The sequence below is a fragment of the Phacochoerus africanus genome, chromosome 10 (genome assembly GCF_016906955.1).
Source record: "Phacochoerus africanus isolate WHEZ1 chromosome 10, ROS_Pafr_v1, whole genome shotgun sequence".
Classification (NCBI taxonomy): domain Eukaryota; kingdom Metazoa; phylum Chordata; class Mammalia; order Artiodactyla; family Suidae; genus Phacochoerus; species Phacochoerus africanus.
The window spans coordinates 55,462,865-55,478,832 of NC_062553.1; the positions used below are offsets into that span (position 1 = coordinate 55,462,865).

The window sequence follows — 15,968 nt, forward strand, 5'->3', positions numbered from 1 at the left end:
ATGATGGTTTTATAATTACATATTAAATAGTTTATATCATAGCCACAAAACCTAACATGTTCTTATAAGATGTTAGAAGAACATGTATAAAAATGTTACCACATTATGAAGTACTGCTGGATAATACATTTCCAAAATACAGAAATGGAAGGCTGACACTATTACTGACAGTAAAGTTCCCTACGGCTATGCCATTGTTCTCAAAGTGCAGCAGCATCAAAATCAGCTGGAGATTTATTCAAAATGCAACTTCTTGGGCCCCATTCAGAATCAGAAATCTGCGAAGTCCTTCTGGTGATTCAATTCATGTTCCAGTCTGAGGACCACTGCCCTTTGGTTTAGGGTGCTGAGGGGATGGACAGTGTTTGCTCTCTGACGGTTAGCCTTTGACACAAACTGAAACTGACCACCAGGCCCCCAAGCAGAAGCCTAGCCATCACAGGCCTGGTACTCAGTATTTCAGACCAAAGCTTCAAGTATAAAGACCAATGCTGATTAAAAAACCAGGGAGGAGTTCCTGTCGTGGAACAGCAGAAACAAATCTGACTAGGAATCATGAGGTTGTGGGTTCGATCCCTGGCCTTGTTCAGTGGGTTAAGGATCTGGCATTGCGGTGAGCTGTGGTAGAGGTCGCAGATGTGGCTTGGATCCGGCGTTGCTGTAACTGTGGTTCGGCCAGCAGCTGCAGCTCTGATTTGACCCCTAGCCTGATATGGTCAGCTGTGGCCTTAAAAAGACTAAATAATAAACAAGATAAAAAAATTTCCATGAAAAAATTTAAAAACTTTAGTTTTCAGAAGATTTTAGCTTATTAGTTCTCTGGAAAGCTCAGTTAAGAACAACACCACAAGGAGTTCCCATCGTGGCGCAGTGGTTAACAAATCCGACTAGGAACCATGAGGTTGCGGGTTCGGTCCCTGCCCTTGCTCAGTGGGTTAACGATCTGGCGTTGCCGTGAGCTGTGGTGTAGGTTGCAGACGCGGCTCGGATCCTGCGTTGCTGTGGCTCTGGTGTAGGATGGCAGCTGCAGCTCTGGTTAGACCCCTAGCCTGGGAACCTCCATATGCCGCAGGAGCGGCCCAAGAAATGGCAAAAGGACAAAAAAAAAAAAAAAAAGAACAACACCACAAGATTGTTTTTTCACAAAACATTAAGTCAGATGACAGGTTTTAAAAAACTTATTTAGGTAAGATTTTTAGGCACACCTGTAGTGCATACCTCTCAATGCCCAAACTGCCACTCTACTATTGGGAGGCTGTTGTTCTGCTGAGATTAAAGACATGGATATTTATCTTTAGAAAAAAATTCTCATCAATAGATTGCAGGCCCCTCACTTTGTTTTTATACATTCTACTGACAAGTATCCTAACGGGAGCTGCTATTGCTCCATTCGTTAATGGTGACACTTGGTCAGATCCCCTGATGTTGGGAATCTTTCCAATCTTAAGCACACTATGAGCTTCTTCTGCATTTAAAAATCCAGCTAGAGCTGTGGACCCCTGCATTCTGTTTAACTAATGATTGCCAGCTTAGAGCTCCTGAAGATTTTGGGTTACCTGACGTGGTAGAGTGGGTTCAGGTACTGGTGTTTCTATAGAAGAGCATCAAGCACAGCCAGGTTGTCATGATTTTAGAGAATAAGCCCAGCAGAGGTCTGAAGAGAGTACCACATAAAAACCAATTTTGATTCCATTCAGGGGAGAATAACCAGCTACTTCCAACAAATTAACACTTTAAAAATGTATAACAGGGAGTTCGGATGTAGCACAGCGGAAAGGAATCCAACTAGGAAACATGATGTTTCGGGTTCAATCCCTGGACTCGCTTAGTGGGTTAAGAGTTGGTGTTGCCATGAGTTGGGGTGTAGGTCGCAGATGCAGCTCGGATCTCGTGCTGCTGTGGCTGTGGTGTAGGTCGGCAGCTATAGCTCTGATTCGACCCCTAGCCTGGGAACCTCCATGTGCCGCGGGTGCAATCCTAAAAACAGACAAAAAAAAGTGTAACAAAATCTGAAAGAAGTCAACTGCTGGGATGATTCATAGAACTCTTAGGCTATGCCTATTACTAGAAGTAAAAAGAAATGCCCCATGAAAACTGAGTAACTTTTTTGTATCTAAAATAAATTTATTTGTCTCCCAGTTTGAGGCCTGGGCAAGAGAGGATAAAGGATCAGAAAGCTACCAGAGGACAAAGGACTGACTGCCTAAGAGAAATTCATGTTAGGCAATCTTATCTCCTTAATCTCTTCTGAACAGGAGGAACCAAATAGCCTTAAGTCATCTCAGGTCAGGTGCTATTTAATGAGGCAGAATACCTGGACACCCAGGTCTTCTTGTGAGTCACTGCTTGCTCATACAGGACAGTCATGGGTAACTCAGAGGGTAGAGACAGGACTCTTCTATCAGCCTACAAATCACATGTCAACACTACTTGGATCTTTGACGAATAACCTTAAAGCTATTTTCCTTTTGGTTGTAGTAAGATATATTTCCAAAACTAAAATGTTCACTACTGTTTTGGCAATTTAACAAAAATTAGCAATGTCATGGCAAGTAGAGGGCATTGAAGTATCTATTGTTACCTATCAGAAGCCATGCCAGGGATTTGGTTTCCTCCAATTTTTTTTTTTTTTTGGGGGGGGGTCTTTTTAGGTGCACACCTGCGGCATATGGAGGTTCCCAGGCTAGGGGTCAAATATTGGAGCTGTAGCCACTGGCCTACACCAGAGCCACAGCAACGCAGGATCTGAGCCGCAATTGCGACCTACACCACAGCTCATGACAACACCAGATCCTTAACCTGATGATCGAGGCCAGGGATCAAACCCGTGTCCTCATGGATGCCAGTTGGGTTTGTTCACTGCTGAGCCATGATGGGAACTCCATTTTTTTCCCATTTATTTCTCTTAATAGGCCAAAGATTAGAAACAGTTTTTTTTAATGGAATATATTTACTTCTGTATGTTTGTATACAATATACAGTATGCAAAGTATGTATGTTTTGCATACAATTTGGATAATCTCAGCAGTAAAATTATTATAGAACCTAATGCACTTTAGTCATATGAAACAACATTGAAAACTTTTTAAAAATTATAAATATGAGTTCCATCGTGGCTCAGTGGTTAACGAATCCAACTAGGAACCATGAGGTTGCAGGTTTGATCCCTGGCCTTGCTCAGTGGGTTAAGGATCCGGTGTTGCCGTGAGCTGTGGTGTAGGCCACAGATATGGCTCAGAAACCGAGTTGCTGTGGCTCTGGCATAGGCCAGTGGCTACAGCTCCAATTTGACACCTAGCCTGGGAACCTCCATATGCCATGGGTGTGGCCCTAGAAAAGACAAAAAAAAAATTAGAAATATAAAAAGCTCAGACATAGCTAAGTTGATGCATTTAAATACAGGGAAGGCATTAATTTAAAAAGTGACATTTTCCTAATTCTTACTATTTATATTTTAATAAAGTTTTAAAAAGCTGTGACAAAGCTTATGTCTGGTCTCTGCCCCTAGTTCTGGGCAGAGTTCCAAAAACCTTTGGAATTTCCCATGAGGGAAGTGTTTTTAATTCTAAAGAGGTGGGATTCTCATAGCTCAGGTCACCTTCAGGGTATAAGGACCCTCCAGGAGGGGAGTCAATGATTTAAGGAATCAGCCAGAAGCAACCACAGTCAATGAACACTGGCTCAGAGGAGCTTCCTGGGTCCTGCACCTGGCCTCCCTTCCTCTGGCTGTTCCTGAGTTCTTTACAACAAAACCATAACCCTGAGTTCTATGAGTTGTTCTAGGAAATCATCAAAGGAGGTCAAGCAGATCCTGAACTTCCAGCCAGTCAGCCAGGCGCGTGGCCAGCTGATGCTGCCTCGTGGACGACTTGACCCCTTAAAGCTGCGGAGTCTGATGCTAACTCCAGGCAGTGTCAGAACTGAACACACAGTTGGGTGGACAGAACAGAAACTCAGTGCTCCTCTTTCCTTAAAGAACACTAAATTTAAGAATCCCCCTTCCCCCCACATGACATCCCCTTTTCTGGGCCGCACCCAAGGCATATGGAGGTTCCCAGGCTAGGGGTCTAATCAGAGCTGTAGCCACTGGCCTACACCAGAGCCACTGCAATGCAGGATCCAAGCTGCATCTGTGACCTACACCATAGCTCACAGCAACGCCGGATCCTTAACCCACTGAGCGAGGCCAGGGATCCTTAACCCACTGAGCGAGGCCAGGGATCGAACCTGTGTCTTTATGGACAGTATGTTGGATTCTCAACCTGCTGAGCCACAAGGGGAACTCTGACATCTCCCTTTCTAGAAATAATTACTCAGTACTTCTACCTAACACCTAATCTCTATAATGTTCCTATTTCCCAGCAGTAGAGCATGTGCCTAAGCTTAGGAACTGACCATTTGAGTCACTTCAGTAAAATGTTATAAATTCCTATTTTGCTGAAGTGGGATTTGAGCTCAAAGTTTCCCTTGGACTTGTGCGCCCTCAAAAGTAAGCGCTGGGGCACAGGTGGGGGAGGGTATGGGCAGGAAAGTAGGTGGTGGGTGCAGTTATTAAAGGGCCCCAGAGGGATCCTTTGATCTTGGTGGTAAAAACACAAACCTACAGAGGTGATGAAACTGTTACAGGTCGTAGTGCACACATTCGCAAATGACACAAGAAGGATGGGAAACAGGAGGGCTGTTCCAGGGTCAGTATCCTTGATGTAACAATGCAATATCCTTGTACACTGAGGTTTTATAAACTGTTACCATTGGAGAGGTCGGCAAAGTGTAGAAAAGATCTCTGCTATTTTTATGTGAATCTACAATTATCTCAGCAAAACTCTCAGTTAAAAAAAGTACCTTATTAGGTAGCCCTCTGTTACTGCTGGAAGCAGCCTTCACCCAGACTCACGGTCTAAGCTGATCTGTAATAAGATCAGGTCCTATCTTGAGGTAAACATCCACACACACATTGCTGTGCATCATATGCTTATTGCCCTCTAACCACATTCTTGCCTCACAGGTCTATTAATACCAACATTGTTAAGTTTTGGGGTTTGGGGGGTTTTATGGCCACATGTGCGGTTAAATTTTTGTTTTGGGGTTTTTATTGGCTACATGTGCAACAGCTTGATGTGGGATCTCAGTTCCCAGACCAGGGGCGGAAAATGGGCCATATCCTAACCACTAGACCAACAATTGTCTAACTTTACACTAATCACTGCAAGAAATTGTATAGCTGCCTATACTTAATTACAATTTTTTTTTTTTTAAGCCACACCCACGGCATGGAGAAGTTTCCAGGCCAGGGACTGAACCTGTGCCACACTAGCAAACCAAGCCACTTAATCTTAGGGTCTTTTATTCTTTTAGAGGTATTTGCAACAGGATCACTCTTAGTTACAATGACAATCAAATGAAAAAAGAGATGTTAAGAGCTCTCCTTCAGCATTAAACTTTAACAAGGAAAGGTGTTATCATATGGGTCACAAAGCGCTTTCTTACTCCTCAGCAGAGCAGAGCACCACACTTTAGGGCACAGTACTTTCAACATTTTGATGTTGGTGGTCAAGGCTGCAAGGTCATCTTAAAACCTGGTTAGAGATGGCAAAAAAATGCCTTTGGCTTCAAGGTTACAGTTTTAATGCTGGGATACAGCCTCACTGCTTTTTCAGCAGAATCTTCAACTGCAAAGGCAGATCAGGCTTCTGGGAACAAATTAATTAAACCACTGTTGCGTTTTCTGACAGAGGAAGTGGTGGTGGTGGGGGGTGCTCAGAAGAGGCAGGTGGCCCACAGCAGCCCCGGGCCAGGCAACAGGGTCTAAACTGTAGAACTGGAATTGATCTTTGTGTATTCAAAGCCTAAGAACAGATGCCAGTTGAAGTCATTCCAGGGGGTCTCTAGTACCTGTCATCCCAGATGCTTCCCAACACCTGAGCTGGCAGAGAACACAGCAGGGAGGAGTAAGAAATGCCTGTTCTTACTTCTCACCAAAAATACAGTAAATCCCAAGATGCTCCGTATTCATAAACACCCAGTGAAGCGTACCTACTGATGAAAAGCAGCTCAGTTATTCTAATGTTGGGTGTGGGTCTACCTTATAATTTAAAACATATTTTGGAGTTCCCATCGTGGCTCAGGGGTTAACAAATCCGACTAGGAACCATGAGGTTGCGGGTTCAATCCCTGGCCTTGCTCAGTGGGTAAAGGATCTGGCATTGCCTTGAGCTGTGGTGTAGGTTGCAGATGAGGCTTGGATCCTGCATTGCTGTGGCTGTGTTGTAGGCCAGCAGCTGTAGCTCTGATTCGACCCCTAGCCTGGGAACCTCCACATGCCTTGGGTGCAGCCCTAAAAACACAAAAGGCAAAAAATAAATAATAATAATAATAATTTGAATATGAATGCATAAAAAAATTTTTATTCTCACATTGAAATTATTTTAATTCTCAATGCTTTACGTCAGGCCAGGTTGTTTTATGATTATTATTTTTTTTTTGTCTTTTTGTCTTTTAGGGCCACACAGGAGGCATATGGAGGTTCCCAGGCTAGAGGATGAATCCAAGCTGTAGCCGCTGGCCTATGCCACAGCCACAGCAACTCGGGATCTGACCTGCTTCTGTGACCTACACCACAGCTCATAGCAACACCAGATCCTTAGCCCACTGAGCCACAATGGGAACTCCAAGCCAGGTTGTTTTAAATGAAGGATATTCAAATACAGGTTGTATCTATAAATCTGAATAATTGTAAATCATCTGTTGATTCATAGGAAATCTTCCTTTAGAAGATGCTAAAAATCATTTATAGATTCCAGCAGTGAGCGAGACAGAAGCTGGAAAACACTGATGTGACAATAAGCTTAGAGCACTTATAAATATAGGGTCTGATGAAAAAATTAAGCAAATGCTTGAAGGGGCCACAAGAAATAAAGAAATATTTGAGGAAATTGCCAAAAGACTAATGCAGTTTGGAAAAGACAGAGACTGTAAAGAGTGTCGTACCAAATACAAAAACTTAAAATATGAACACAGAGTTTTACCAAAGAAAAAGAATAACCCTCAAAGAAAAATGAGACTTTCTGAAGAAGCTGATGGCCTCCCAAGACACAGAACTGCCAGTAGAAACACGGTGACCTTGGAATTGACCCATTTGTTTGTTTATTTATTTATTTATTTTGCTTTTTAGGGCCACACCCTCTGCATATGGAAATTCCTAGGCTAGGGGTCGAATCAGAGCTACAGCTGCCAGCCTACACCACAGTCACAGCAACACCAGATCCAAGCCACATTTGTGGCCTACACCACAGCTCACGGCAACACCGGATCCTTAACCCACTGAGAGAGGCCAGAGATTGACCCCACAACCTCATGGTTACTGGTTGGATTCACTTCCACTGCACCACAACAGGAACTCCAAATTGACCCTTTTAAACGAAAATTCCATAAACTTTAAACCTTGTATCAAAATATTCCTAATTCTTAAATTCATTCATCTGCCCAATTGCTTAGATGTTCAAACTTCAGTGTACTTGAGCTTGAAGATTAATGTATTTTAAACAATGTCATATAATGATTCTTCTCCTATGTTCTTTTGTTTAAAAGTTATTTGAAAGCCATACCAAAAACCTAAGAACTTTGAACATGAAGATGTTAAGAGTCTGAGAAATGCCAAGTTTTTCCACATTGAGAAAAACTCCTATAGTTTCTTCCTGATAAGAGTTGTTTATTCCTGTCCTTGACAAATTAAGACTATATGGTTTGGTTTATGAGCTGGGTGAGAGCAAAAAATGCTGAAGAATGATTTCTTTCACAACTCATTAAGGGTGAAAGTAACAAGGAAAATAGAAACTTTCCCAGATTAGAAATTTCTGCACAACTATGCATTCGTCATGAGCCTTTTTTTCCCGGCCATGCCTGAGGCATGAGGAAATTCCTGGGCCAGGGACTGAACTCAAGCTGCTGCAGTGACAATGCCAGATCTTTAACCTGCTCTGCCACAGTGGGAACTCCTATCATGAGCCTTTAAATGACACTTTTCAGTGATTGCTGTCAGAAGAGTAGGATGTAAAAGAAAACCATAACCAAACTAAGTTCTGAATTTTGATTTTCTCCAAAGTAGCTTAGCAATGGCTGTTAACATTTTACTAATTCTACAAATAAGTCAAACTCAGAGGTCAACCAATTCTGTGAGCTGTAATTCCAAAATGACTCACTACACGCATCAGAGAAGGTAATGTAACACAGCAAGCCTAAGGAAGAAAAATGCAGAATATAAGAAAAAACACTCGATGTTCCCGCATGGCTCATAGGGTTAAGGATCCAGCAATGTCACTGCAGTGGCTCTGGTGACTGCAGTGGCTCGAGGTCAATCCCTGGCCTGGGAACTTTGGCATGCTGCCAGTGTGGTCAAAAAAGAAAGAAAGAAAAAGTACTGGACTGAGAATCAGAAAAGCTGAATTCTAGTCTCTCATTACCCTAAAAACTCAATACAGAGCAAATGACTGCATCTCTCTGGATCTCTAGGATGACCCAACTTCAGCATTTTATAGATTTTTAACTTATCAAATTGTTTTGAGTTCGCATAAATAGAAGAGCTCACTTTCCACAAAGTGAAGACACCTATGCAATTACCACTCAAATCAGGATACAAAACATGACCAGCATCCTGGAGGGCCCCTGTAAAGCTTATCAGTATTCTGACCTTCATCACCATAGATTAGTTTTGGAATCCATGCAGTAAGTTATTTTTCTTTAGTACGTATATATTCTTTTTTGGCTACACTGAGGCATATGCAGTTCCCAGGGCCAGGAATCAGATCTGAGCCAGAGCTGTGACCTAAGGATCAGCTGCAGCCATGCCAGATCTTGAACCCCCTGTGCCAGGCAGGGATCAAACCTACATCCTGGTGCTCCAGAGACACTGGGGATCCTGTTGCACCACAGCAGGAACTCCTAGTGGGTATTTTTTTTTTTTTTTGGTCTTTTTGCTGTTTCTTGGGCCGCTCCCACGGCATATGGAGGTTCCCAGGCTAGGGGTCAAATCAGAGCTGTAGCCTCCGACCTATGCTAGAGCCACAGCAACGTGGGATCCGAGCCATGTCTGCAACCTACACCACAGCTCACGGGAACGCCGGATCGTGAACCCACTGAGCAAGGGCAGGGACCGAACCCGCAACCTCACGGTTCCTAGTCGGATTTGTTAACCACTGCGCCACGACGGGAACTCCTAGTGGGTATTTTTTAATGTCATGCTTCTTTCACAATTGTTCGTGAGGTGCATCCATGATTTTATTTATAGTGGGAGTCTGTTCCTTTTTTACTGTTGGAGAATATCCATTATAGACGCATACATCCCCTCAGCTTTCTTACCCATTCTAATGGGGGACATTTCCAACATTTCCAGATTGAGGCTACTATGAATAATGCTGCTCTAAGAATTCTTACGCATGGAAGCACCCACTGTGGTGCAGTGGGACTGGCGGTCTTGAGAACGCTAGGATTCAGGTTTGATCCCCAGCCCAGCAGAGTGAGTTAAGGATCTAGTTTTGTCACAGCTGTGGTTTAGGTCACGACTGCGGCTCTGATCTGATCCCTGGCCCCGGAACTCCAATGCCATGGGGCAGCCAAAAAAGAAAAAAAGAGAATTACTGTGCATGTCTCCCAGTAAACATATGTATACTTCTCTGTCGAGCATCCACCCAGGAGTGGGGTGCGGGGTCACGGGGTATGCAGTCATGGGGTACATGGACATCTGGGCAGTGCTCTACGCACTTGACATGTATTAATGCATCACTGGGAAGTGGGGTGCGGGGTGCAGGGTCATGGGGTACACAGACATCCGGGCAGTGCTCTACACACTTGACATGTATTAACACATTTCTTCCCCATCACAACTCTATGAGGTAGGTAGGTGTTATCCTTATCCCCAATTTATGGAGGAGGAAATGGAGGCATAAAGAAATCTATGAGGGAGTATCCTGGTGGCTCAACAGGTTGAGGATCCAGTGTTGTCACTGCTGTATCGCAGGTGAGATTGCCCGCCCTGGAACCTCCGCATGCCGAGGGCACTGCCAAAAAAGAATCTATGCTGTGGAATCAGTTGCTCCATTGCCTCTCTGATGGGGCAGGGACCATGTGGGCTCTGCATGGTTCAGTATTCCTAGTGTCTACCACAGTGCCTTGTGTATACACCCTAGGAGCCCAACAAATACATTCTGGATAAAGCATCAGAGGACTGCAGGAATCCAGTGCCTCCCCAACCCTGCCCAACAACCCTTATACCGCAAGTAAATTGAAAATTTTACTCTCCATTTTTTCATATAAATTACAAATCAGATAAGCTGCCCCAACTCTGTCTTCTCTTAATGCCCTTTAACAGACATGCTGTTGAAAAGGGAAACTGCTAAGGATTAACCACACAAAAGTATGACTCCCAAGCCCCATGACTTTGTGCATTGGACCTTTAAATATCTACGTCTAGCCCAACAGGTGAGAAAACAGGTTCAGAAATGAAGAGACTTTCCTAAGATCTAGCTGCTACTAGGAAACATGGGACAGCTTTCGAGTGTTATGTTAAAGAGCTGTTGCCAGCACTCACCAGAGTGACAAAGCAGTAGTCCTTTGAGACTCTTCTAACTAAGGGAATGCAAAACACTATAGGAATGTAACATGTTTGATCATTATTTCTAAGAGATAAATATCAAAAAAGTTAACCCTAGCCTTAATTTGGAACTCAAAGAAGTCCTCTGATAAGTTACGCCTGTGTTCTCCAGCAAAGAAATGAAGATAACTGGGAACTAATCCATAGGTTTGTCTGAGTGGCTCTCTCTTGCAAGTGCCTTTCCAGTGATCAAGTTATATACTCTGTTTGCAGAACCAACAGCTGTTTCTCTTAAGAAAACTGCTCCTGAGATCACCGCAAATTGGTTTCCTCAGAGGAGTTCCCATCGTGGCTCAGTGGTTGAATCCGACTAGGAACCATGAGGTTTTGGGTTTGATCCCTGCCCTTGCTCAGTGGGTTAAGGATCGGTGTTGCTATGAGCTGTGGTGTAGGTCAAAGACTCGGCTCGGATCTAGCATTGCTGTGGCTGTGGTGTAGGCTGGCAGCTGTAGCTCCAATTTGACCCCTAGCCTGGGAACCTCCATATGCCTCAGGTGTAGCACCAGAAAAGACAAAAAGACAAAAAGACAAAAAAAAATTGGTTTCCTCAAAGATAAACAGCACCAAAAGCCTTTACAGAATGTTTCTGCAGACATGAGACCTCCTATGTGACCCAACTTCATCAGGTAAATGTCATAAATTTTTAGAAAAGATATGGGAGTTCCCGTCATGGCTCAGCAGGATAAGAAACTGACTAGTATCCATGAGGATGTGGGTTCAATCCCTGGCCTCACTCAGTGGGTTAAGGATCCGGCGTTGCTGGAAGCCGTGGTGTAGGTCGCAGGCAAGGCTCGGATCTGGCACTGCTGTGGCTGCGGTGTAGGCTGGCGGCTTCAGCTCCAATTCGACCCCTAGCCCTGAACCTCCATCTGCTGTGGGTGTGGCCTTAAAAAGACAAAATGTTTAGCAGTTGTAGACTTCAATTTCTAACCCAGGGATATGATAATTCACTGAAGGGCATTTTCATCTAACTAACCAAGAAAGACTAACTAGTTGATTCATGAGATAAAGCTATGAAATTTTAGTAATTCCTTTTACGGAATCTTCGAATACTTCCATATCATTCTAGTCTCCATAAACTGTGACTGTGGCTTAAAGTTGAAGGCTTCTGATCTATGATGGAGTGTGTGCTCCCTAAAACCACTGAAATGTTTTAGGGAGCAAAAAAGCACTTGGTGATTATGTGAGCCTGGCATGAACGAGCATGTACACACAGCTCACAGCCGAAAAGAACAACTAGTTAAGTTTCACACTGAAAAGTCCCCCTGAGAGAAAAAGTAGAGCTATGGTAAAGAATCTGCAAATACCCAGGCTCCTAAAAAGAAGTACTCCTGGGTGAACCCATCTGGATTAAGCATCCAGTGCATGACTGTCTAGTACTTGATACTCCATTCGTTTTTACATATAAAATATATAATATTACAACTTTCAGGTGTTTCCTTACCCTTGAGACTAAATGTTTAAGATTAGATTATGCTAAGACAGGAGTTCCCATGATGGCTCGGCAGTTAACGAACCCAACTAGCGTCCATGAGGATATGAGTTTGATCCCTGGCCTCGCTCAGTGGGTTAAGGATCTGGCGTTGCTGTGGCTGTGGTGTAGGCCAGCAGCTGTAGCTCCAATTAGACCCCTAGCCTGGGAACCTCCATGTGCCATGAGTGCGGCCCTAATAAGCCAAAAAAAAAAAAAAAAAGTTTATGCTAAGACAAAAACAGAACCAAATACAATGCAAAACTGGTAGAAATTTTCCTAGAGTCCATGTTTTAGGAGGAAAACATATGAGATAAATTCATTCATCAAAAAGAGGGGAGTGAAATCAATCAAATCTTGTTGCCATTGTTTAAAAACCATTGAGAGGAGGGGGGTGAGGAGAGAGAGAGAACATTTTGCAAAAACCACCACCTGCCAGTGTGCAGTGTACACAACTAACCACTCGCCAGTGTGTAGTGTAAAAACTAACCACCTGCCAATGCACAGTATACAAACTAACCACCTGCCAGTGTGCAGTGTAAAAACTAAACACCCACCAGTGTGCTTTGTACACAACTAACCACCCACCAGTGTGCACTGTACAAACTAAACACCTGTCAGTGTGCACTGTACAGTTAACCACCCACCAGTGTGCACTATACATTACTAACCACTCATCAGTGTGCACTGTACACAACTAACCACCTGCAAGTGCATAGTGTACAAACTAACCACCTGCCAGTGCACAGTGTACGAAAAACCACCTGGCAGTGCATAACTCCCTCCCCAGTGCAGTGTCCATAACTAACTCCCTCCCCAGTGCACAGTGTACATGACTAACTCCCCCGCCAGTGCGCAGTGTGTATAACTAACTCCCCAACCAGTGCCCAGTGTCCATAACTAACTCTCTCCCCTGTGCTCAGTGTGCATAATTAACTCCCCCGCCAGTGCTCAGTGTGCACAACTAACTCCTCGCCAGTGCACAGTGTCCACAACTAACTCCCTCGCCAGTGCACAGTGTATATAACTAACTCCCCCACCAGTGCACAGTGTCCATAATTAACTCTCTCCCCAGTGAGCAGTGTCCATAACTAACTCCCTCCTCAGAGTGTAGTGTGCCTAACTCCCCCGCCAGTGAGCAGTGTCCATAACTAACTCCCTCCCCAGTGTGCAGTGTATATAACTAACTCCCCCACCAGTACAGAGTGTCCATAACCAACTCTCTCACAGTGCACAGTGTATATAACTAACTCCTCCACCAGTGCATAGTGTACATAACTAAGTCTATTTTAAGCTGTAACAACCCATCTGCTTCCGGTTTTGACATTCTTCGAATTAGTACCATAAAAAAACAGTATTTCTTAATCTTTGACCCTTATCTATCAGTTTAGAGTAGAAGATTTTATCTTCTAGACATAAGGAATTTTCACGTTCTTAGAAGCAGTATCAGTTCCCTTAAAGGTTGAGGATGTTTGCTAATTTAAAACTTTGAATTGGACAGGATTATGGGCAAGAACCTCAATGAGCCTTAATGACTCTTTGTTTCCAAGAAGCTGCTGGGTTTTTTGCCCCTGTTACTGAAACTATCACAAGGTCAATTTTCATCACCACAGTTTAACAAATACTTGTTCTGTCCAATAAGCAGCCTGTCAGAATCCACTGAATTTTCTCTATTATCACAAAGTAATCATATTTTATTGCCCTTAGCTTGTACTTTCTAATCTGATTCTTCCACTTAAAAGCAAGTGCAGAAAAGGCATGTAGCCTGGAATAAAGTTATTCCTTAAAAAAACTCAAAGACAAAAAAAAACCCACCCTCATTTTCTTCATGCTCACATTTCAAGAGGAGAGCTTGGGGAGGAATTTTCTGAGCCATTTTAGCTACAAAGTAAATAGTTAAGGGAGTTCCCTGATGGCTCAGCAAGTTAGGGATCCAGTATTGTCACTGCTGTGGCTCAGGTTCGACCTCTGGCCCACGAACTTCCTCATGCTGCAGGCCTGACCAAAACAAAATTCAAGGTCATTTCTCATCTTTCTCACAGACCACCAGTCAACTCTAAAGATCCTTTGTTTCCCTCCACCTCTTTCCATGACAGAATATCCAAAACCACTTCTCTGAAGAAAGTCATAATCTAATATTCTCTGGACCACCTGCCCACAACATGAATAGCTTTTGGTCTTTACCTGGGTTACTATACAATCCTCTCAATAATGCAAATGTACTTTAAAACAAGATCTCTATTATGGTCAATCCACAATTACCCAAGATTGGAGTCACTCAAGTTAAAAATATTCTTTTTTTGATTCATCTCAGATTCTAAGATACTCTCAGCTCTTAGTAAACAAGGAGTACACAAGACCTTAAACTCACTCAAGTATTCAGGACCCTGAAAAGAGCAAAAAGACTACTTCTAATTTAATTTTGGTGAGGGAAGCTGATCATTGAGAATGCATTTATATATACTGCTCCCATATTGCTGATAAGTGTTAATGCCAAGTCCTTTAACTGTTTTAAAAGTTGTTGCTGAGGTATCATTGCCTTGTGGAAGCTTCATAACACTTTCAGTGACAATGTCAAATCTAGGTTTATATTTCTTAACCGAATTGTTTATATCAACTCCAGTTTAATTAGTAAGAAATGGAAAGATCACGAAGCAGAGTTATTTTTTAACTCAAAGGGATCTATATCAATTTTTCCAAAATCAATAGGTATTCTGTCATACAGGAACTACTCTCCTCTCTCTCTTTTAAGAATGGATTTATCCTGGCATTTTCTTACTACCAACATTTTCATTCATTATTTAAAACGTTTACCAATGAATTGTTTGCAGATGCCCTACTCCCTGTGATTATTTTCTGTTAATGTATATGAGATCTAGAACCCAACCGGTAGATCCTTTTGAACACCAACTAATCCCGTTTTCCCGGGTTTGAACCCCCAATTTCCAACAGCTACAACTACGTTCAAATACACAAATCTACTCAATAGCTCTGTCCTTGCAAACAATAGCTTGTGGTGGTTGCAGGCTCCGCGCGAAACCTCAACCAACGAGCTTTAGGTCCTGGACCCGCAGTCACACCACAGAAGCATATCACAAGCACAGCGCCAGGCTCTGGGAGATTAAAACCCACAAGCAGCCCGGTAGGAACCCCGACTGGGTTAGTCCAAGCGAATCCGAGCCTTACCAACTGGCCAGACCCATGGGGGGTGCACGACACTGGAGCTAGGTAAGCCCCTACAGAGCATTAAGGGTTGCAAGGGACAAGACTGCAATCTGGTGAGGCAAGGTAATCTCCGCGCACACCTGGGCAATCTGGTGGATGCCGCAGGGAGCCGGTCCAGGTAAGAGAGCGGTCCCGCCTCCCGTCCTCGGTGGAGAACTCGGGCAGATGCAGACACAGGCTCCGCCATCCCCACCCCGCAGCCAGCTGCTCACCGGTGCTGCAGCCCCACAAGTCCCAGAGTGATCACGTGCGGCACATCCAGCTGCGTGGGCCACTCTCCTGAGGCAATGCACCCGAACACACCGCACTCCTCTCGGACCCCCAGCTCCTCCAGCTCCATGTCGTCGAAAGCACGTGGAGGGAGCGGCCGCCGCAGGAGGAGTCTAAGCACCAACCAGCTGCTCGCTCGGCCTGGGGCACCAGAGGGTCGCGCGGATGAAGCCCCTTCCTTCCAGGCGGCAGGACCCTCGCTACTGCGGCGGCGCGTGCTCCCCTCTAGTGAGTGTGATTTAGCTCGCCCCGCCCCTGCCCCGCCCCTCATAACCCACCAACGAGCGGAGGCGGAGGGCGGGCTCCGCGGTTAGGGCGGGGCCAGGGCTCCCGTGGGTGGAGCTAGTCCTTTACCTA

General features: G+C 44.2%; 1 protein-coding gene across 1 annotated transcript in view; it reads right to left on the reverse strand.

Annotated features, from left to right (window-relative positions):
- PPAT (phosphoribosyl pyrophosphate amidotransferase) overlaps nt 1-15,847 on the reverse strand; it is a 49,548-nt gene extending 33,701 nt beyond the window's left edge. Inside the window, exon 1 of the mRNA XM_047798513.1 lies at nt 15,554-15,847. Coding sequence (XP_047654469.1) covers nt 15,554-15,681 — 128 coding nt within the window. The 5' untranslated portion in view covers nt 15,682-15,847. The remainder of the gene's footprint in view (nt 1-15,553) is intronic.
- Nucleotides 15,848-15,968: the final 121 nt, after the last annotated feature.